At 39.1% G+C, this 23,537-nt stretch overlaps 1 protein-coding gene across 9 annotated transcripts in view; it reads left to right on the top strand.

The window, feature by feature from the left end:
* TRAK1 (trafficking kinesin protein 1) overlaps positions 1 to 23,537 on the top strand; it is a 186,792-nt gene that overhangs the window by 110,941 nt on the left and 52,314 nt on the right. For all 9 annotated transcript variants that reach the window (XM_088462849.1, XM_088462827.1, XM_088462825.1 and 6 more), the window contains one exon: positions 17,145 to 17,221. In XM_088462849.1, the coding sequence (XP_088318975.1) occupies positions 17,171 to 17,221 (51 nt within the window). In that variant the 5' untranslated portion in view covers positions 17,145 to 17,170. The remainder of the gene's footprint in view (positions 1 to 17,144; positions 17,222 to 23,537) is intronic.

The following is a 23,537-nucleotide window of genomic DNA, read 5'->3' as shown; positions in this document are numbered from 1 at the left end:
TATTTTACCTTGTCGTCTAATCAATGAAAGATAACAGACTTATGCTGGGTACACACTGTATGACTGTAACTATACATTGCCACTCCGTACACACTGCATGACCTGGTGTACAGCGGCGCAAAGTAACATTACATGCTGCACTAACAGCACTGAGTTGTTCGTTGCATCATCCCGTCTGCTGTGCAGAACGGCAGATGGGACAATGCAATGAAAGACCATCGTGACCGATGGATCAGGTGCATACATTATATGATGTGTACGATATATATCGTTCTGGTGCATCATATAGTGTGTACCCAGCTTTAATAGTTCGACCTTTGTTTATGCACGGGTTGACCATAATCCTAGCTTATTAGTCTTTAGCTGGCCACACATCTAAAGATTCTGTTCAACCAGCCAACTAGTTGATTGGTTGGAATGAAAATCTGGTAACGTATGGGAGTAAATAAGGATCAGCAATTTGCTCCTAAATGCCAGAAAACAGATGAAAATGGTCGATCAGACAAGTTTGTTAAATGTTTGATCTAAACAATTTGTTCAAATATACAGTTTTTGTCCATTTTCTGGCATTTGGGAGCAAATTGCTGATTGTCATTTGCTTTCATACCTTACCAGATTTTCATTCCAACCAATCAACTAGTTGGCTGGTTGGATGTAAGTTGGTCTAGTGTGTGGCCAGCTTTACTTTTTATACATAAGAATGCTTTTTTTACAATCTATAGTGAACTATCTGCAGTCAGTCTCATGGTTTAGAATTGTCCGACATGTTGGGTACTATTACAATATAATGTATCAATACACCTTTGAGGAATAGGCTGTTTGCTTGCACCATTTTCTGTAACCCGACCCACCTACTGTTCGGCTTTAAAGGCTGTATCCATGGGCACACATAGTGCAAGACTGTGACATAAAGCTGTCACATGCTTCTATCGGTAACCTTATTGTGGCTAAACCTTCACATGATGTGGCCCTCCAGAAACCATCGCCCATATTCTATACATTGCATGGGTCAGTTTCACAGAACTATTCTGTCTGTACCTGTATGTCAACAAGTTTTTGGAAATCTCCCTCTTGATCATTGTAACGTGTTTCCTGCTGTACAAATAAAGAGTTTAAAAAAATAATTGCTGAATAGACATAATTACCATTGTCCTGAATCACGTTCCACAATTTCATCCTTCACAATTAAATTACTTTTTAAAAAATGTTTGTTTCAATGATATAATACACAGCGATTGTTATATATTTATGAACTTCTATAAACTGTGAGCTCTGATGTAGTCACTTCAATGTTCATTTGGAAAACTTGTGCATTGCAATCAATAACGCACACCCTACAGTATATTATGTCTGATAACAGAAGTCTGCTCTGGTATGTGACCAGTATAAAGTACTCTGATAACGTCATTGTGGTTTTATATGGTCACTGAACTCTGGCTTCTAAAATCTATGTAATTTACAGTAATGGGTAGATTATCCGAATATAGTATAGAAGTGATACTATTAATGTCAGTAGTGATGTATAAATGGAGATTTAAGATTTTTATCCCTTCACAGTTTTCATTAGAAAACGTATGCATTATCAGAAATAATGCACCCTTGCATGTAGATGGTTAGTGATATTAGAGAATCCATCTATATATTTTTATAGACGATAATGGCTTTTAAATGGTTACTACTCCACAACTTTTAATGTCCCTATATTTTGCAATAAGATATTCTTGATCTTGGGTATAATTTAGTCTAAAATTATTCCTGTATTTGTCAAAATAATCATTGTCCCTAAAGTATAGCTCAGTGCGACTGGAAGATTGATGAAGCTTCCTCCTCTTTCCTCTAGAGAGGACTCTAAAATAAACCTGCAGCTCACATGTCCTAACAGTGTTCCCAAACTCCGCCATTACGTCCATGTTTTAAGGATAATCCATGCCTGAGTCCAGATGGTTAAATCAAATTGACTGAGGTATTAATGACATGTTTTCAAGCATGGATCTTTTTGAATCATGGACTGTAATGGCGGAGTTTGGGAACAGGGTTGCCTGTAGTCCCTTGCGTATCAGTGCGTTTGAACATAATTTGTCTTGTGTTGGGATTTTTTGAACATAACTCTTACCGACAGTTTGATTATTAACCCCCATGTGACAAAGGATTTTTTTACTTTTTTTTTTTTTTTATTGTAAAAATTTTACAGTTGTGTGCACAACGAATAACGTTATAGTTTTTTTTCATATAACACCCAAACATATTGGGCCTGATTCTAGGTTTGGAGCAAAGCATAAATAGCAGGTAACTGTGCACCTGGACACACCATGGGGTGTGGATTAAAAGAACTACACTATTTAGATAGATGGTCTAAATATTGACATCAACTGATAGACAGGCTGTAGGTTGACAGGTATGAAAGGTTGACGCATTGTTTTTTTTTTTCTTTTTCTAATCTTAACCCTGAAGGCCGGCACACACTAGACAATGTCTTGTGTGTACTGACCTCATTAGCGACTGGACCCGGTGGGGTACCGGCATCGACAAGTCTGTACGCACTTGGCGAAGTGACGGCGGGGACCATGCTGCATTCGGCAATGTCACCCATTGGACCTGCGTCCAATTTCCTCGAACTCCTGGACCACCGATATAGTGCATACACACTCTGCAGTTTTACTAACGACCAAATGATCTATGGTTCGTCGTTAACTAATTCCAAATTGTTAGATCATTAACGATATATCGTTTGCTGTCCCAAACACCTGACGAACCATCTTAATAGTACAGCCCCCAATTTAAAGGATATCTTTGACACAGATGCATGCACAGATCAGTGAGATCCGTGTTCTCCCCCCCCCTTAAAAGACCAATTAGCACCGGACTTTTCAGAGTCAGTCCTGGTTGTGAAAATACGGGGGACAAATGACGTAGGAGTCCCCTGTATTTAGCACAACCAGCACTGTGCTTAGAGAGCCGGTCCTGATTTTGGAAATGGAGGACACAATTAGAAGGGGTCCCCTGTATTTTCCTTAACCAGCACCAGACTTTATAGTGGGGGTGTAATGCCACAGCGAGGGGTCCCCCAGCCAAAGCATTACACCTGACCGCTAGACCGCCCAAGCCAGCGGATCTCTGAGAAGTTGGGGACCCCCCAATAAAGGGGTCACCCTCTCCAGGGCACGTTAGGCCTGCGCTGCTAGCCCGGGGCTATCCCTGGAACCCCTAGCCAGTGGGTGCCTGGTTGATTGTGTATAGTGTGTGTAAAAAAAAAAAATAGATGAACTACAGGTCCCAGCAAGCATCCCCCGCATGCTGGTACTTGGAGAAACACGAGTACCAGTATGTGGGGCATTAAGGGCCCCACTGGTACCTGTAGTTCATGTGCAAAAGAAATAAAATAAACACACCATGACAGTATAATAATAATAATAATAATAATAATAATAATACATACATGCACACTCTAAAATACTCACCTACAATCCCTGGACACATCCTTTTCTCCATGTAGACATCCACCATCTTAGAACAAAAAAAAAGGCAAGTCACAACCCATGAACGTAAGTACCATCCCCGAATGACAACTCAGCGTTCATTGGCTGAAAGAGGTGAGCCTCCGCCTCTTTCGGCCAATGAATGGTTCCCACCATTGACTTCAATGGTTAGAACTTCTAGGTTACTAAAGGTTACCTAGCGGTCAGCGGCGGACTAGGCTGTGTGGCAAGGTGCCATCTATTCCCCCGAGTCGCTACAATTGTGCAGCACTAGGGCCACTGGTGTCGGGCGCAGTTGTGGGATAGGGGTTTTTCAGGTCCAGTCATTGGACTAGTACCGATGACTGGACTGTAGAATGATCCTTCCTTCCTCCTCCACACATCCGCTGGCACCGCTGTGGAGGAGCTACTGTGGTCTCGCGAGATGATGACGTCTTCATCTTGTGAGTCTATCTCTTTTAAACCCTGAGAGTGACATGATGGCCTCCCCGTGCATGTGTGACCAGGGTCTTGCATGATAACGTGGGGCTGAGAGGTATACTGCAGCTATTGGCACAGTATGTATGTGTGTGTGTATATATATATATTTTTTTTTATTTTTTTTATTATTTTCTTTTTTAAACACACCATATGTATTTCATTGCACACACATACATACATACATATATATATATATATATATATATATATATATATATATATATGTGTGTGTGTGCAATGAAATACATATGGTGTGTTTAAAAAAATATATATATATATATATTTTTTTTTTATTTATTTATTTTTTTAAACACACCATATGTATTTCATTGCACACACACACACATATATATATATATATATTTTTTTTTTATTTATTTATGTGTGTGTGTGTGCAATGAAATACATATGGTGTGTTTAAAAAAATAAATAAATAAAAAAAAAAAATATATATATATATATGTGTGTGTATAATGAAATACATATGGTGTGTTTAAAAAAAATATATATATATACATACATATACAGTCAGTCAGTGCCGGCGCCATTTGCTTGTGTCTGCCCCCAGGCTGAAAGTTGCCAGCTGGCCCCTGCTAGCGGTATGCGGTCAGGAAGCCGGCTTCCCCACTCTGAAATCCTGGCATAGGACTAATGATAGGCGTCGGGAGCGGATAGCCGCTGGGGGGAGGGTTAGGTTTAGGGGCTCCTGGGGGACTTGGGGTTAGGGAAGGGGTGGTTAGGGTTAGGCACCCCCCCCCCCCCCAAGGGAGGGTTAGGTTTAGGGTGCGGGAAGGAGGGGGGATAACCAATGAGCGCTCAGCTCCGGCATTTCTATGGAGCAATATCGTGGCTGATCTGTCATTCGGAAAGTACAGTCCTTAGAGCAGGGTTTCCCAACCTCGGTCCTCAAGGCACACTAACAGTCCAGGTTTTAAGGATAGCCATACTTGACCACAGGTGTCTTAATTAGCTCGGTTATTTTGATTTAACCACCTGCGCTGAAACATGAATATAACTAAAACCTTGACTGTAAAGGTCTGTATCCACTAGACGATAAAGTTGAACGATAATGATAAAATCGTTCGATAATCGTTCAAACATCGTTTGCAAATCGTGCAGTAATTGTTTCTAACGATGTACGATGCGCGCTCCCGCTGGTCGTTTGATTGTCTCCTCCATCGACTGAACATGCAGGTCAATTTCACTTGATTGCTTACAAATCGTTTACGCATCGTTCACGCTGAACGATCAAACGATGAACCACTGTCTGCCCACTATAGCTAAAAAGCTCTCAATCACAGATTAAAACAACATAGTTTATTGTTAGATCTTTTGCAAATTGTTCAGAGTGGAAGATCATATTTCAAGGGAAACTTCAAGGGAAGTGCATGTATATTGTAATAAAGTTATACTGTTACAGTGTGTCTTGTGTTTCGTTTAATATTTGTTTTGCAGGTGAACTACAGGTACCAGCAGGCCATTAATGCCCCGCATGCTGGTACTTGTGGTTCTCAAAATGCTAACATATGGGGGAGGCTTGCAGTTCCCCAGCAAAAGACAATATTAGTTCATATATTTTTTTACACACACTACACAATCAACCCAGGGGTGCCGGGGATAGCCCTGGGCTATAAGCTCATGCCTGGTGTGCCCTGGAGATGGGGACCGCTCTACTGGGAGGGTCCCCACCTATGCAGGGAACCCCCGCCTGGGCTGACTAGAGGCCAGGTGTAATGCTTTGGCCGGGGAACCATTACACCCCTCTAGAAAGAGTTTGGTGCTGGTTATGGAAAATACAGAGCATCCCTACCCATTTTGTCCCCTGTATTTCCAAAACCAGTGCTGGTTGTGCTAAATACAGGGGGGCCTCTATGTATTTTGTCCTCCATATTTTCACAACCAGGACTTGCTCTGCAATGTCTGGGGCTGTGTTTGCTTTTAGAGGGGGGGGGGGGAGGGGGGCGGGCGGCGCTGCGTGCGCATCCCATGTCATTTTTTCTATTACTTTTTATTTTACACTGTACAAGCTTTTTACACAGATGCAAGAGTGGATCTCACTGATCTGTGCATGCATCTGTGTCTGAAGCAGGTATGGGAGGGGAGTGGGAATGCCTGTCAAGTGACAGCCACATCGTTCAGGTCTTAACAACATCTCGTTTGTGGTTCAGTAGTGCATACACATTGCACGATAAGAGGGGAATCGTTAACGAGATTGACAGATCTTCCTGCATGTACAAAAGTTCTGAAAATGCGACCAATGACTGGCGGGAGCCTGCATCGTCATAGTGTACACACTGCACGATACGTTTTGACATTCCGATGCATCTGAATCTGCCAAATCACTCACTATATCGTTAAGTGTGTATGGGCCTTAACCGTCCCTTCAATAACTGCCTAACCATAAACAAAAAAAGTTGATAATTTTTGGTGGCCTTTTGTACCTGTAGATCTGCATCCTTATCAACCTTTTGTGTGTCGACATTTAGACTGTCGGCCTTTTGTACCTGACGACCTATTGCCTGTCTATCTAAACACTGTTGACCTTTTCATTGTCTATTTGTTGACTACCATCCCAAACCATGTTGCAATGCAAGGGGTGCAAATACATGAATTATTTTATTTTTGCATGCAGGGTAAATACTGGCTGCTTTTGCATGTAACCCACAAATGATGGACAACTTTGTTTTTACATTGCAATCTAGGTTTGATCTAAGAAATACTCCTCAAATCTGCACATTATAAATCTCCACCACCAGCAGTTTTTTTTTTTTGTCCCCAAATAAGCCCCGTTGTTTCAAATGTGTTTGACTAGGGTTGGAGTATCTAGCTATATGAGCTATCGTATGATGTGGGCTGGGATAAAGCAATTGTTGGCCAGTCAGGTCTTCAGAATGTTGACAGCAACACAGAATATTTGAGGGAAATGCAGATTCTGGTTTTCGTTTATTTTGTTGCTTTATATACAGAAAGCAATCCACTATATACCAAGATACACAGGTCTATGATTCTGATCACGCTGTTTTCATGCATTACAGCAATAGCACAACCATGACTTGTGCTTAATGCCAGATCCCTTACATACACACCATCTTTAGAAGTGACCTCATCTGCCTGATCCTCCATTTATGTGTATCTATACATGTATTACTGATGAGGTCTGGTTGTATTGGAGAGCTTATTTTCAGAGCAACAGATGTCTCATACATACAGCCAGTTATTGTACTGTTTTCACTGCAGAGGCCTGTCATGTAATACAGGTTTTAGCAGGCAGACCTAATCTAAAACAAGCTGCTCTATTGATGTTAAATTAAATTATTTCAGCATATACAAATGGATAACCTAGGGCTACACAAATCAAAACCAACGACTTAATATCTAAAAAAAATTCAGACACAAAAGTGGAAAGCGTTTAAAATGAAGAAAAGCTATTGGATCTTGGAATGTTAAAAATAGCATTTTTTTTTTTTTTAAATTAACACTATAATAAAAAATTAATCATCTGAATGTTGGAAAGCTTATTTTTGGAGCATGACTTTGTGAGAGCCATGGTACTGCATCTTTGAAGCTGTGTGATCTCGAGTATAATCTGACCTGTCAGTACTGCTACAGCACAGCCGGTGAGAGAATCACGCTATCCCCACCTTGCTGTTTTAAAATCTAGAGACCGGTCGGTACTTTACCTTTTTCTATCAACATGTGCCCGACGGGATAACACATCCATTATTCTAAAAAGTTACTAAACTGTTATGCTATACAAGCCTCAGAGTGTTCATCGTTGTGGCTTTATACGGATACATTGTTTGCAGGCTAAGCGGTGACAACATTACAAAATTTGTTCATTAACTAGCAAGTGTGTCAAACGCCCTTTTATCTCTTCATTTGGAACTTTCCATACAGGAACTATCATCTTGTGATTTCAACCCAGCACAAATATTATCATCATTCCACACCAGCTAGTCATTACATTATTTATGCTCGGTTCTCCTTTATAAGATAATTTTTTTACATTTAATTTTTTATGATCTATTTTTTATTTTTGTATTTATATCTATTGCTGATCATGTATTTTTATTGTTGATATATGTCTGTTTGATTCCTTCAGATGTATTATCCCTATTTTTACCATATTCTTGAGAATTAATAAATTCATCTATTTATTATCCATTTCTATTATATACCAGCGCAGTGTGTGTTAAATAATTTTGTTGCATGACTTTGTGAAGTAATGGACTAAACATGCTTCCATCGGGATGCAGTCATTTTACCGCTGGACGGGATGCTCCATCTATCCACCTAATTATACCCTTTTATAGCATGAGGGGTAGAAACAAAGGGGTAGATGTACTAAGCCTTGGAATGCGAGAAAGTACCATCCAATCAGCTCCTGTCATTTCTTTCAAACACAGACTGTACAGTGGCTGTTAGGAGCTGATTGGTTGGTACTTGTCTCTCTCCAAGGCTTAGTACATCTAACCCCAAAGTATTTGACTGCTCATTCACACATATGTGCACAGGGAAAATATTAATGTTTTCCACGTGCTTTTTAATTGGTCTGGTATTGTATGTTAACACATTTCAAATAAAGAAATGTATGCTGCATTTGTACACTTTAAATGTAGTGTTAAAACTGAAGGGCCCATTGGTGGTGATGGCTGTATTACCTCTTGATCTTTCTGTGTTAATTGCATCTTTCATGAATATATTAAAATATTAAAAGACCATTGCTGGCATCGTATCTACTCATTTAGATTGTATGGTAATTTGGGCAGGGGATAGCCTTCTGTTTCATGTAATTTGGTTGTATGGTGATCCATTCAGCCTACCCTTTATTATTATGATTGTTATCTGTTATGAGATGCTGTTTGCTTCTTTCTATAAACTTGTGCTTTTTATCTCCTAATATTATACGAGAGTGGAGCCTATAAGATTATCGGATATATATGGTGAACACTTGTATAATTGATTAAAGTTTGTTTTGCTGATATATTGTACTTGGTATATGGCCAAATATTAGTCACATACGTCACGTCTTTCTAATTAAACTTTTATCAACATTTGCAATGTGGATAGATCACTTGGTTTTTATTACTCACTGGTGACTTTTGCAGTGTATGCCCAGTTCTTGCAATGTCTTGTTTCCAGGGTAACAATGATTATTATTCCTTGGATTCAAACTGACACAAACCTAGTTATAAAGAAAACTGTTTCTAAGGAAACAGCAAACAGAAAAGTCTCTGCCTGCGATGGTTAATTTGCATGTGTTTTTTAATTGTGTTTTAGAAACAGAAAATGCAAATGTTTCCAGAAAAATGTATATAATACAGTATATGTTAACCCTGTTGCTCAGGAATTTAGCTGACGTGACTTTGAAAGTTTACTTATCAGGATTCTTATACTTTGCCAATTGCTACTTTGTTGCAGCAATGTTGCAGCTTTGCAAATTACTCTAGTACTACAGAGATGGTTTTCGCAAGGTCACATGCTTGAAATAGATCTCATTGTCTATGTGGATGGCGACATCCCCACTCCATACTTTTCTCATTGTGTTGTGTTTTTAATGCAGTGATCTAACCTGCTTGTCTAGCTGGATATACCAGTGGTAGTATTGCTGCTCATCTCTTCGTTTATCAACTTGAGAGAGATCTGGCTGTTCAATGCTTGGTCAGGTAATTTTTGGGGTCACTGGGGCCTGTTACTGTGGGACTGAACTGCACACATTGGCTTGTAGCTTCCATCTTAAATTTACAATCGTGACCAATAATTGTACCATTAATTTCAATACGTGTTATTGGATATTATAGTAATTTTAGGTTCTACACATGATTCAGTGGAAGGCAGGCTATCCAATAAGTACAATATTGCAGTATCTGTCTCCTAGTAGCATTAGTTCTGCAGAGAGAAGCTAGTGTGTGTATGTGTATATACATAATAATATATACATAATCATATTAAACACCATTATTCCAAAAATTGCAATTTAAGGGAAAAAGAGGAGAATATTAGAGGTATAGCTAAAACTGTTTCTTTGGTACCTCCAACTTTGTGCAGAGTATAAAATAACATACCATTTAATGTGTAAAACCCTTGGTTTACAGACAACACCCAGACGTTATCTTAGCAAAGCTTCTGGAACGCTGATTAATCCAAGGTAAATGAAATGATCTTTGATTCATAGTACATAGTCACTTTAGTGCTTGGTAAGCTTATTGTGATCTCTATTGCAGTTAGTGGTGGTGCCTGTCTTTTTTTTTTTTCTTTTTTTTTTCAGCTTTCAAGGATTTCAAATCCAGCTTTTCTACAGCTTAACGATTAAATAACATATTTTGAGTACATGAAGTGTTCTGAAGTTGTATAAAACGTAGCTGTTTGTTGTAACATGGATATATTATGCACAACTCATAGCGAATTCGGTCTAAACACCATGGAAACCTCAATACCACACTCCGCAATACTCTGGTTTATGCTAGACACAATTTCATAAACTCCAGAGCTAGTATAAAGCGCTTGTCTTTACATGTGAAAGTCCGTTATTGGCTGAAGAAATATTTTCTGTTATGCGTTTGGCATCCCGGCGGTCTGGATGCGGACTATTACCTTACCGGTGCCAGATTACCAACGCCGGTCAGAATCCCGGCATCCTGACCACCAGTTAGGGGTTAGGGTTAGGCAATAAGGGAGGAGGGTTAGGTTTAGGGTGCGGGGAGGGGGAGGTTAGGTTCAGATACCAGGGAAGGAGGGTTAGGGTAGGGAGAGGGGGAGAGTTAGCATACCGACCACCAAGTGTCTGTATGTTAACCCTGTCGGTATTGCATACCGATTCCATATTTTCCACTGGTGTCTGTATGAAGACGGACTCTGTATTGGAAGATTGTTGCACTTATTTTAGGCTGGTTATGCTGTAAATTTAGTACCTATTTAAATTGATTTTAGATTAGTGACTTCTGTATGCCCTCACATTGGAACTGTGAATGTACAGGCATGTAAGTTCTACATATAATGTACAGGATATGCAATTGGATAAATAAATGGAGTCTCCTCACATGGTGTTTAATGTCTGTTGCAGAAAGATAACATTTATAGTGTTAATATATGGAGTTCATTTCATGTAAAGAGTGTTTTGTTTTTCTATTAGTTATATCACAGGTCAGTCCCTATCCCATGCCAAAGTATATAGTCACATCAAATGCACACACTTATACACAAAAGCAACAAACAGTGCAAAATGAGGAAACTGTGACTGGCAGCAATAAGTGGGAAATCACGCCTTTCTATACAGCCATTGTTTATACATGTTGATAATATATTTACTCTGTTAAAATGTTGGATTAATGTGTCAATTCTAAAGCTGCATACACACACAATGAATTTGTAAATGAACGATTTTATTAAACGTTTTTCATTCTTTTTTTCAAGGGAAAAATGAACTAAAATCGTTTACTAAAATCGTTCATTTACTAAATGTAATGAACGATTTTTTTGAACTTCAAACGAGTTTTGCATATTCCCTTACTGAAAATTGTTGAGTTGGTCAGTCTGACTGAACTACAAACGTGAATGTGCATGAACGATAATCGTTCATCGTTTTATCTCAAAGTGAACGATTTTTTCAACAATTGAACGATAAACGATATCGTGTATATGCACCTTAAGACTTATGAGGTCAATGACCGTCATTTCCCCATTGCAGATGATAGGGCCAATATAATTAGTAAGCATGAATGACCAAACTTTTCACGCTAAAGCCCTTCTTGTATAGCAGGTTCTATAAAGGAGTGAGTACCTGCAGGAGTTAAGCAGATAACAGTTGCCGTGTTATACAAGTGAAGGAGTGTCTTGGGCGGTTACCTTCCTATGTAAAGTTATCACACTGTGCCACCTTCCATCTATTAATCATCCCTAAAAATAGGCAGGCTGTTCCTCACGTATACTTCTTGAAGTAAATGTTATAAAAGACAGTAAATGGAGAAGTAAATATGTACATAGCTAAAAAAAAAAAAAAAAACACCTGTAAATGCCTGTGAGTGCATTTCACAATACAGCATTGCTGTTACAACTAACCCACCACTGACACATTTGCTGATGTTAGTATTTTCAGCATCACTTCTTATTTATTTATTGCAAATAATCATTTTATATTCAGTTGCCCAGTATGAGAGCTAGGGTGTTGTTTTTTTTTTGTTTTTTTTTCAGTGAAAAATAATGTCACTGCCAGTGTTCTGTTACTTACAATTTACTACTAATTGTTCCTGTCATCCCTATGGAATCCATATTCACAGTTACTGTACTACTACACAATATTCTTGTTTTCCTTCTAGTTCTGTGCATAACCTGATCATCCAGTAGGCAACATAGTCTCCTGCCTATGGCTCAGAGGGTAATAAGGAGCCCAGATTACCCCATTCCGTTTTTAAGTTGTTTTTCACAAATGAAGGATCCTCAAACTGGTAGGACTCCTGGGGTCTCAGTCTGGGTCTGGTCCTGTAAATAATATTAGGGAGGTCTTATGTTGGATCACTATAAACCCTGCTCTCACGTTATTGCTATAATATTAAACAGGTTGGTGAGTAACATTCTCACCACAAACAATTCCTTTTCTAATTCTGTAAAAGATTATATAGGGCTTTAACACCCTTTATGAAATTTGTCTTATTTTACAGAGGTCCTGTGAAAAATCAAACATTTCCAATCAACGTAATATTTCTCAGTGCTTATAAGGTGTGTCACCAGTCTGGTGTGTCTTTGTGTTGTGACATAGGGAACATGTGTCTGTATTTTATGACTAATGGGGGCAATTGAGTTGTTTTAGCGTGTCCCATCGCCCATCACTTTAGACTGGACTACATTCTATAGTTATTCTGGAGCCATGCGCCCATTCCTTTTTCACGCTGGTCACGCCCAAATAGACCAAGTTTAACCGCGTAAAGAGTCTGAACCCGTCTAAACTATAGGGTACAACTAGGAAAATGTCCGAAAAGCCAGACTTTTAACACGTTTGTCCTCTCCGCCTCGAAAGGGTGTGAGCACAAATAATGCAGCTTTCTTTGAGCATTGTATGCTGCAGTGATACAGATATAACAGGATATTTTGTATATTTCAGGGGAACAGAGTGGGTGCTTCCCAGTGATGTGAACTGACCAAATTAATGGGTTAATTACTACTCAAGTGAGGAGTGTTCTGTCTGTATTTGTGCACTGTCATACTGATGATAGGGATGAGGTGTCTCACATCTATACTAATACAAGAACACTGTAGTACATCACTGATTTTTCTTGGCTCACTGTTCTGATCACTATTGGCTGGATGTTAAGCAAAGTACCAGGAAGTTCTGTTATAGAATGTCAACAATTGAGATCCTTACATTACAAGGATGTAATGCAGGGTTCTCAGTACCACATGGGTTGAGTTAGAAGTTCATTATTTCTTAATTGTTTTTTTTTTTAATTATTATTCTCCACAGCAATGATACATTTTTTTATTTTATTTAAAAAATGTATGAATGAGAGAGAGAGAATCTTCAAAGTCCATGGAGTTATTTACATTAAAAGGATGTAAGGGAACCATTTTCTTTACAGGTTCGACTTTATAGAATGTTTCTCTTATACCCTGTTTTCACCAAAAAAGTCAGGTTCGTAATCGTCCCCTCTGTTTTGCCACAATGGTGCATATCTATTTGTGTTCCCAGGTGCTGGGTGTGGGCAGGGACTCTCTGCGCGCTTTTGTAGAAGGGGCATGACTGACCGAAGAGAGGGTGTGTCACCCTTGGGGGCATGCCAGCACTTAGGGAGTGAATAGATCCATTAACCCGGCTGTGTCCGGTAAATGCAACTTTTCCTATCCGCGGGACACTGAGGCCCGTGGATTGGGAAGGCACAGGGCAGGCTGCTTTAGCAGGGCGCTGCTATAAGGGCAGGTTGCATTTTGCCACTTTAAAAGCAGGTAGGATGCTGTACCCCCGGTAAAACAGCCTAGCGGGAACACTATATTTATGCCCATTGACTGTAAAACACAAGCTGATCACCTATAGATGTTCCTCTTGAATCCTAAAGGTGCATACACGCTTAACGATTTTCTGTCAGATTTTTCATTGCAAAAGTGAACGATTTTTTGAACGAATAATGTTCCTTCCCTTAATGAAAATCGTCATGTTTGACAGTCTGAAAGGGACGAGGAACGATGACTACAAATGGGAGTGCGCATTTGTGATTATCGTTCATCGTTATAACTCATAAACTGAGCGATTTTTTTAATTTTTTTGATAACGACGTCGTTATCGACAAATCGTTCAAAAAATCGTAAATGTGTATGCACCTATACACTCACAAATGTGTATGTAAAAGTTGATATGCAATATTGATCCAGGTGTATACAGTCTTCCTGCAAATACCTGACCTTTAACTATCAGCTGTCTGCCCATTGTCATTAGTTAGTGCATAAAGCCATTTACTGAGCTGCATTGCTGTCAAGTGTGTGATGCTGCATTGTCTGTAATACTTTTTTATTTTTTCAAAGAGACTTGAGGTCTTAAAGGAATAGCTTTTTCTTATCGCCCATTCTAGGCTCTGAGTTTTTGATGTTGTTTTCCCATGTAGGTCTCATAGCCATCCTGACGAAAATCCAATCAGGAAGGTTCAGTATAGGTGGCAGATTATTTAAATGTAACTTGCATTGTTAAGATCAATTTCTGTGTCAATAGCTTGTGTGTAGACCTCTTTAGTAAGTTTGAAAGGTGTACTGACTAGGCATGCCAAGATTTGTAGCACAATAGCTGGAGAGATGTTGCAAATCAATTACATTAATTAAAATTTTGTTCTTGTTAAACTTCTGATATTGTATATATGTAATTTGTTGCCTATTATCATATACAGATGTGTCCTCTTACACAGGGCGTCTTCAAACTATAGGTCACGAGAGGGGTAGCGTACAGTATTTTTACAGACTCAGCAAAAAGTCGCTCACAGTGTTCTAGAGATGCTAGGTTGCATCTTTAACCGCACAGGAATTGATATTATGGGGCATATTCAATTTGAGGCAAAAAGTCAGAGGTCAGACTTTTTGCCATCATCACCGTTTTTTCTGGGATAAAGTATCGGGCGCAGCGGAAAGGTAAGTATCAAAGTTCTGTCAGTATTTGGGGAAATCATGCTGTAACCCCCCAAAAGAAGTTTTGACATGGGAGATCACTATGGGTAGGTGATTTGGCCTGCTGAAGGTAGTCAGGGTTTTTAAATAGCCGGCGGCAGGTGCATAAATGCGCCTGTGAAGAAGTGATGAAGAATAGCATTTTTGGGTTACATGAAAATGGGTGGAAGCATAAGTCCCTAAAGTGATTTTTTAAAATTCTTCCAAAATGCATCTGTCGCTACCAGCCGCATTCTAGAAAACACCTGCTGCATACTTGGGACCCCCGGGATCGATTTCGCTAGTTTAGAAGTTTGTCCCCCAATATGTATTTTCTGTTGCCCAAAAAATTAAAGTAACTTTTTTTTTTTTTTAAATTTTGGCACAGATTACTTTAAGGGGACATTACAAAGGCTGCAGGCATTTTTTTTTTTTTTTCATCTGCACCCCAAAACTTAAGTTCTGCACTTTTTTTTGCCACTTAAACAGTGGTGAAAACTTAACCCCGTTTTTTAACAAAGAATTTTCGCACCTGCGAAAAGTCTTTGAAACTGAATATGGGGATAAATCAAAATAGAGAAAATAACGTCATCGGCGACAGATTATCACCGATGCGGACTTTTCGCTACAAATTGAATATGGCCCTTAGTATGATAAACTGAACTTTGTGTGAGGACAAGCCATGTCCTCTGTATATCTGTAATAGAAGACAAATAGGAGCAGTCGGCGCTCATAGGGAGGGAAAAGGGTGTATAACCACTAGCTGCTCTCTCAGGAAATATCCCCACTTCCTTAAACCGATATAACAAAAAATGATCAAGCGCTCTGTGGTATTGGCATGTAATATAAACAATTATCACCCTAAAATTATGTCTGAATATATCTATATAACAGTCTTAATAATGCACTGGTAGGCAAGAACTTGAGGCTGGGTGTTCAGGACTGGAGCCCTTTTTGTTATGAAAAGTCTGGTTGCAGAGTATAAAGTCCCTAATAGTATAGTGATATATGTCTTTCCCAATAATTATGACAGTCTATTTGTAATAACACACTGGTAGGCGAAAACTTGAGGCTGGATGTTCAGAACTAATTATCGGCAGATGGTATATTTAGCCCAGGTGAACAACATCTGTCGGCAGAGTATTCGCAAATGCAGACTTTATCGTGTTCGAAATAGGTCGGCAAAAACTGTGGGCAGGTTGTTGCATTAAACGAACCGTGGTCTGGATAATTGTGAATGCAGCCTCCTTCTCCTCCACTTTTCTCACCACCTCAGGAGAGGAACGTAGTATCAGAGTGACAGGTACACTAGAATGCAGTATCTTAAGGTAGGAATATAAAGACTTACCTGACCTTGAAGTCTGCTGGTCCTGTGCCAATCTGTGTCCACAATCACTGCATGTGGGTGTGAGTGGGGAGACTATGTTATAAGGATGACTACGTACCAAATAATATAATGACTGTTTATTCAACAGTATAGCAGAGAAAAATGAATACTCTGCCGACAGATGTTGTTCACCTGGGCTAAATATACCATCTGCCGATAATTAGTTCTGAACATCCAGCCTCAAGTTTTCGCCTACCAGTGTGTTATTACAAATAGACTGTCATAATTATTGGGAAAGACATATATCACTATACTATTAGGGACTTTATACTCTGCAACCAGACTTTTCATAACAAAAGGGCTTCAGTCCTGTTCATATCTGTGCCCTTTAACACAGATTCAGACTCCGTCGTACACAGATGTACAAATATCACCCCCCCCCCACTGATCAGTGTACGCTAGTAATGCAATTCTGTTGATCTCTGTTGATTTATTAGTGCAAATTAGATACCCGTTTTGAGCCAGAAACACGCTCAGCGTGGCCCAGTTGCACAGGACCTGGCATGCTAAAAAGGGGTATTTGGTATGACCGAAGGTACGGTAAAACATCTAGAACAGTCTGTCAAGATAAATGCATTGGTATAAATTGCATTTGTTTTTATACTGTATTTTGTTTTTCATATGAAGACTCTACTGTATACATTACCTTATGTGGCTCATTACTTCTTTACTTCTCATTGCAGTTTTATGTGCTGAAAGAGTGGGCCAGATGACTAAAACATACAATGACATAGATGCTGTAACACGTCTTCTAGAAGAGGTAAGTATTTTGGAATATAGACAATATATTGAGTGTAATATGAAGAATAAAGAATTATTTGTAGCATTTGGTGTATTCACGTTAGATATTTCGTATTATTATTAATAATAATATTTTATTCCTTCAAGGGATCTTTGTTGCAGTGTTTCCACTTTCAAATGTTCAGATTTCCTAGTCTCCGACAGTTTTTTTTTTTCCCTGGTTTTTCAGGAAAAAATCCCTGGCACACTTATTTTTTAAAATGCTGTGGTAATTATATAACAGGATAGTTAGGAAAACGAACTACATTAAAAAAAAAATGAAAAGATAAATCTTTTCGACTAGGATAAAAATCCAAAGGTGGAAACACTATAGGTGCATACACACGTAACAAATTTTTGAACGATTTAACTATAACGACGTCGTTATCGTTGAAAAAATCGTTCAGTTTCTTAGTTATAACGATGAACGATTATCATTCATGCGCGTTCCCGTTTGTAGTTCATTCTGACTGACCAACTGAACGATTTTCATTAAGGGAAGTTACAAAAATCGTTTGTAGTTCAAAAAATCTTTCATTACACTTCAAAAAATCTGACAGAAAATCGTTGGTAACAAAGTCGTTACGTGTGTATGCACCTTAAAAATTAACATTGCCAGATTTCCCTGTAAGCAGGCTGCTGCAAACCAGGAAAAAGGGATAAAAAAAACTAAAACTGGAAACACTACTTTATTGCCAAGACCAAAAAACATTTTACAAAATGGATATAACACAATTGTTTGAGTTCTATTTTTCTTTTTTGTTCCAGTTAATTATGCAATAAATCCTCAGTATTACACTGTATTACTTGACAAATGCTTGCTAATTAAAGGCAGCATATATTCATAGACTAAACATGGCTTTTGCTCGGAATAAATCAATCCACAAATAGCTCGTTAATGTATTGTGGCATTTTTTCATATATCATACAATCATAATGGGCTACATATACAAAACTATAGACATGTTAAAAATATAAAAAGTCAAATTTGCAAGTTCAAATTATAGCTGAAACCCCTCTATACAACACACACACTTGTTCTGGGACCATTGATTGACTTGCTATATAATTAGAACAACCAATATTCATCAGATTATTCTTCTAAAAGAGGACAATTACCCTACACTCTGTCTGTATACAGGCATATAATTATTTCAAAATGATTGCCATGTTGCCGTGTTGCTAAATGCTCCAATCCAATCACTGCTAACCAAAGACTGACCAAAATTTACAATGCAAAAATGATTATATCAATGTTTATCATGTGTCTCAATGTGATAAGCTATTAGTATGTAGCAGCCACTAATGAGCTGTCCTAGTGTTAACTGCTGGGTCTTCAATTGTGATCTCTGTCTAGAAATATGCTTTTATGGCCCAGATTAAAAAAAAAAATAATTCAATATTAAGTTTTTATTAAAAATTCTAAACACAGAAAAGAGAGAGGGGAAGTAGGGTGGTATGAACTTTTCTAAGACCTTCCAAAGTATCGAAATGTTAGAAAAAAGGCAGACACAGAGATAATCGGAACACAGTACAAGCAAATGTACTTGGGGAAAAAAACAGTATATAATTAGTCTGTCTCACCAGCACGTGGTTTGTTCAGATAAAAGGGAGGATGGAGACAGTTTGCATTGGGACTTGGTGAAGGAGCTCCTTTGCCCTCTGTGATATATTGGTGCCAGTGATACCATTTCATAATAGGGAGGCAGGTTTAGTGGAGTAATGGACCCCCAGGGTTTCCATTTCAAAGTGATACTGAGTCTTTCAATGACCTGACAAAGAAGAGGAGGGACAAAGATTTCCTGTTCTGGGCAATAATGGCCCTGGCTGATATCAATATATGACAGAGGACAATAAAGTAAGACCAGTACTTTGTCAGGTGGTAGAGTAAGATTTAAAACATCCTTGATGAGAGCGTACACCTCCCCCCTGAAGGGGCGGGGGACAGGGCAGCCCCAAAAGGCATGGTGCCTTCCACATTCGAGGTTAAATTTTTAATAAGCACTAAAAATATATTATAATACTGTACACCCAGCTGTGGCCCATCATCATCCTCAGAAAGCATTTTCATGGCCTTTATAATGTCGTAGATCAAATATGGTCCATTCAGATAACTTGTGCAACAGCTGTTTAGCAGATTTGTGTTTTGAGTGGAATTTTTTTTTTTTTTTTTAAATTTCTTTATTTTGAATACTCATAGAAGAGTAACATGGAAAAACACAGGTATAGTGAACAATATACATGAGCCATTTTTTCAATAAAATAACAATAGGCATGTGGGGGGAGCAGTAGAGGGGGTGGGAGGGTAATGGGGGGATGGGAACAGGACTATCAAGAGAAACAAAATATCATCGGAAATGCCAATTGCTGGGCAAAAAGTATTATAAGATAGAAAGAAAAAACGTGCCATTTGGATAACGGGAGACGAGAATATTTAGTTAGGGAGGTTTGCATAGAGAGATCGGATTGGGGGAGCAGACTCAACCATCACGCATAAATCGCATATGGGTAGCGAGCGCAGGGAGCAGAGGTGGCGAAGTGCTATCGTATGTTGAGTCAGAATTTTAATGAACATTATACATTTTCTTGCAGTTTAACAGAAGGTGCATTAATCTATATATGTGACTTGTGATGTAAAATGTATATTGGTAGCTAGGAAAGAACGGTCTGTTCTGTGGATTTGATGGCAGCACAATGTATTGATTGTAGTAACAGCCTACAATTTGCATTTATTTCCATGACTTATCTGCAAGTCAAACTGTCCATTGCACACATTCTCATGTTTTGGTTGGAACCACAGTATTTTTATTTGCGTGTGTGATAAAACATATATATTTTTTTACATTAAGAAAGAATGTTAATCTGTTAAATATAGTTATCCAATCAATTATTAAAGCCACATCTTAAATACAATTTCTGGATGATAGCATAATCCCCAACATGGGACAAAGTAAGCCAGATACACACACTGCCCATGCAACTTCCAATTGTATTAGCTACAAGCCCAATTTATCAATGGCCATAACCCTAATCTTATTGGTCACATCCCTTTTGGTTGTCATAAAGGCCCGCAAAAATCGTCACAGCTTGTAGTGTATTGCAACAACGTTTATATCATAAGACAGGGATGGGGAACCTCCTGTCCGGGGGCCGTAAAGGCCCTTGGAATCATTTGGTCTGGCCCTCTGAGCATTTTTCTGCTCGCCTCATCTGGCTAGCAGGGGGCCTAGAATGGCACACTGCAGCCAGAATCTAAGCAGCAGTGTCGCCTGGAGCTTCCTTTGGACGCTTCAGATGGTCATACCGCTGCCCACCAGCTCCCCCGAAGCATCCTCAGGATGATCCGGGCATTGCTGCATTCACCGGCAATTGTGACCCCACCCCGTGTGATGTCATGTGGTATGGGCGTGGCCTGCACTAGCGCCGACAATGTTATATATTTCAAAATGGCCTTCGCAGAAAAAAGGTTCCCCACCTCTGTCATAAGGGAAGAGTGATATGCATCTCCTGTTATCATACTTGATAGCAGTTTCTCCAAATGAAAAACACCAATTAATACCACAGTCTGGCTCCACCCAGCAATTCTCTTTGTAAGCCCATTGTCTCATATCTAGCGGATTGTTCCTGGGGAAAAAAAAATATAAAAAATTGTGTGTGTGTGTATATATGTATATGTGTGTGTATGTATGTATGTATGTGTATGTATATATATATATATATATATATATATATATATATATATATATATATACTATATTGTACAATTTCTTTTATTTTGTGCATAGAAAGCCATTTTCACAGTCTAAATCAGTCGGTCAAATAAATTCCTCATTTACAATATGGCCTTGCATTATACAACAGTCCATTTATATACAGACAAATAGTAGATGTAAGAGTACAATAGTACAGGGAGACCAGAAATAGACTGAATAACAGATTGTATAACATGTGTAACCATGGGGTAGCAATTACAAAACATACATGCTTCAGTATTCCCATAGAGTAAATTTATCCCATGAGGGGATTAAAATGGATGCTACAAATGCCAAGACCGTTTACTAAGTATTGGCTAATTACAGGGGGAGACATGTCAGGAGAGCTAGGCAGCCAAATGGGATGGGGGTGTGGCTGGAAATAGTATAATACTAGGAGGGAAGAATGAGATACTGTAAGACAAGTATACTAGGGAGAGGCATTGCATTTATTCTAGGAATACAGGAAAACCTGCTATGAAAGTCGCCTAAACTGGCCTCTGGCTTCTAAAAATGTGTCTATGAAGTAGCTGGAATGGAGACTGGAGATAAGTCCCAGGCAACAGTGACAAAATACTAGCGCTGATGCTAGAGGATCTTCCTGTTTTCAGAAAAAAAAGTGCCAGTACAGGTTGAGGGCCAAATTCAGTTAGGCTGCGAAAAGTCGTTCTTGGTGAAACTTTTTCGCCGATGACTTCATTTTCGCCGATTTGACTTATCCCCGTATTCAATTTTTCTGATTTTTCGCCGAAGTGAAAAGTCAATGCATTGGGACCAGCGAAAAAGTATCATCTATAAATAGGTGGCGAGAGAGTGCAGAATTGGGGTGCAGACTTCCAAAAAACACCCTGCACCGCTTGGATCGGCCCCCAAAGGTATTCTGTGTCCAAAATGTTTTAAAAAGTACCACAGGACACCTCAAAGTTGGAGGACTAACTTCTAAACTAGCAAAATAGACACAGGGGGGAAGGTCCCCAAGTATGGCCAAAGTGTTGTTTTTTTAAGCGCCGGTGGTTGCGGAAGGTAGATTTTTTTTCACGATTTTTAAAACTTCACATTAGCCACTTTAAAATATGCTAGCACCCATTTTCATGTACCCCAAATTTGATGGGACTACCTTATTTTTCCCCAAAAAAGATGCTAAATGCTATTCTTCACCACTTTCCCACAGACGCTAAAAAGCACCTATTGAGACCATTTAAAGACCCCAAATACCTTTAGCAGAGCTATTCGGAGGTACCCATAGTGAACCCCCTTGTCAGACCATCTTTTGGGGGGTGTCAGGCTGATTTCCCCAAAAATAACAGAACTTTTTTGCTGATTTACTTTTCGCCGGGTCCCGTTTTCGCCGATTTCTAATTGAATACAGGGATATGTGGGGACGAGCGCGATAAATTTTCGACCCTAAAACCTGCGATGGCGGGAGTCTCCCATATCAAAAATGCTTGGGACCAGGGTTTTTTGGGATATTGTAATTTTCTGTATTTTGGAATATTTGCATACTATAATGAAATAAAGTGGGAATGGGACACAAATTTTAACACAGAATGCATTTATGTGTTATATACTGTACACCTTATACACACAGCCTGCAGGTCATTTTATACAATATTTTTAATACGTTTGAGCATCAAAAAAGTTTGTGTACATACATGAAATTCATTTATATTTCATATACACCTTATACACACAGCCTGAAGGGGGTTGGGTATGAGATGCCAGCGGTCGGGATGCCGCTGGTCAGGATATCGACAGCGGCATTTCGACAGACAGAATCCCGACACACGTAGGTAAATTTAGTACTACTAACCCTAACCCTGCCTCCCCTAAACTTAACCCTCCCCTAACCCTCGATACTTGCCTTCGGGATGCCGGCGGTCAGGATACTGGTGCCGAGATCCCGACGCTGTCGGGATTCCGCCGCCGGTATTTAGACCGTCGGCATCCCACACGCCGACTACATCCCACCTGAAGGTTATTTTGTACTATATTTTTTTATAATTTTGTGCCTTAAATGAAGTTTGTGTACACTGAACCATCAGAAAGCAAGGATTTCACTCTGTCATGCTAAAAATATTCCGTATTTGGGAATATTTGGATATAGGAGACTCAATCTGCACACCGTAACATTGAGAACCCTCAGAAAAGAAAACCCTGATAATTTATACTGTAAGAGCTGGATGGTGAGACCTAGGACAATAGACAAGCATGTGCCTCAGGAACAAGTTGTGCACTAATGTGAGAGGGAATGGGAACAGACTGTGGAAGGAAAGGGGGAAATCTAGTAGTATTAATAGTTGTTGCAAGTTTATATAATGTATTTTAAGTAAGCAATCATAAACATGGTAATGCTAACAGAAGTCTAAAGTTGCAGATAATTTTGTAGCGCATTCCAGGGTAACAGTATTACGAATCCCATGACTTCTGACGTATACATCCCAGGTGTATTGAGAGACTGCAGGAGATTGTCTGTGGCAGATCTGTATGTGTAGAGAGCTTCATTGTGTTTTGTCTGTAGGTGTGAGTGCACTCGCTTCAACAAAA

The sequence above is a fragment of the Taudactylus pleione genome, unplaced genomic scaffold (assembly GCF_031769625.1).
Source record: "Taudactylus pleione unplaced genomic scaffold, aTauple2 ptg000053l, whole genome shotgun sequence".
Taxonomy (NCBI): domain Eukaryota; kingdom Metazoa; phylum Chordata; class Amphibia; order Anura; family Myobatrachidae; genus Taudactylus; species Taudactylus pleione.
This window is presented reverse-complemented; position numbering and strand designations above follow the sequence as displayed.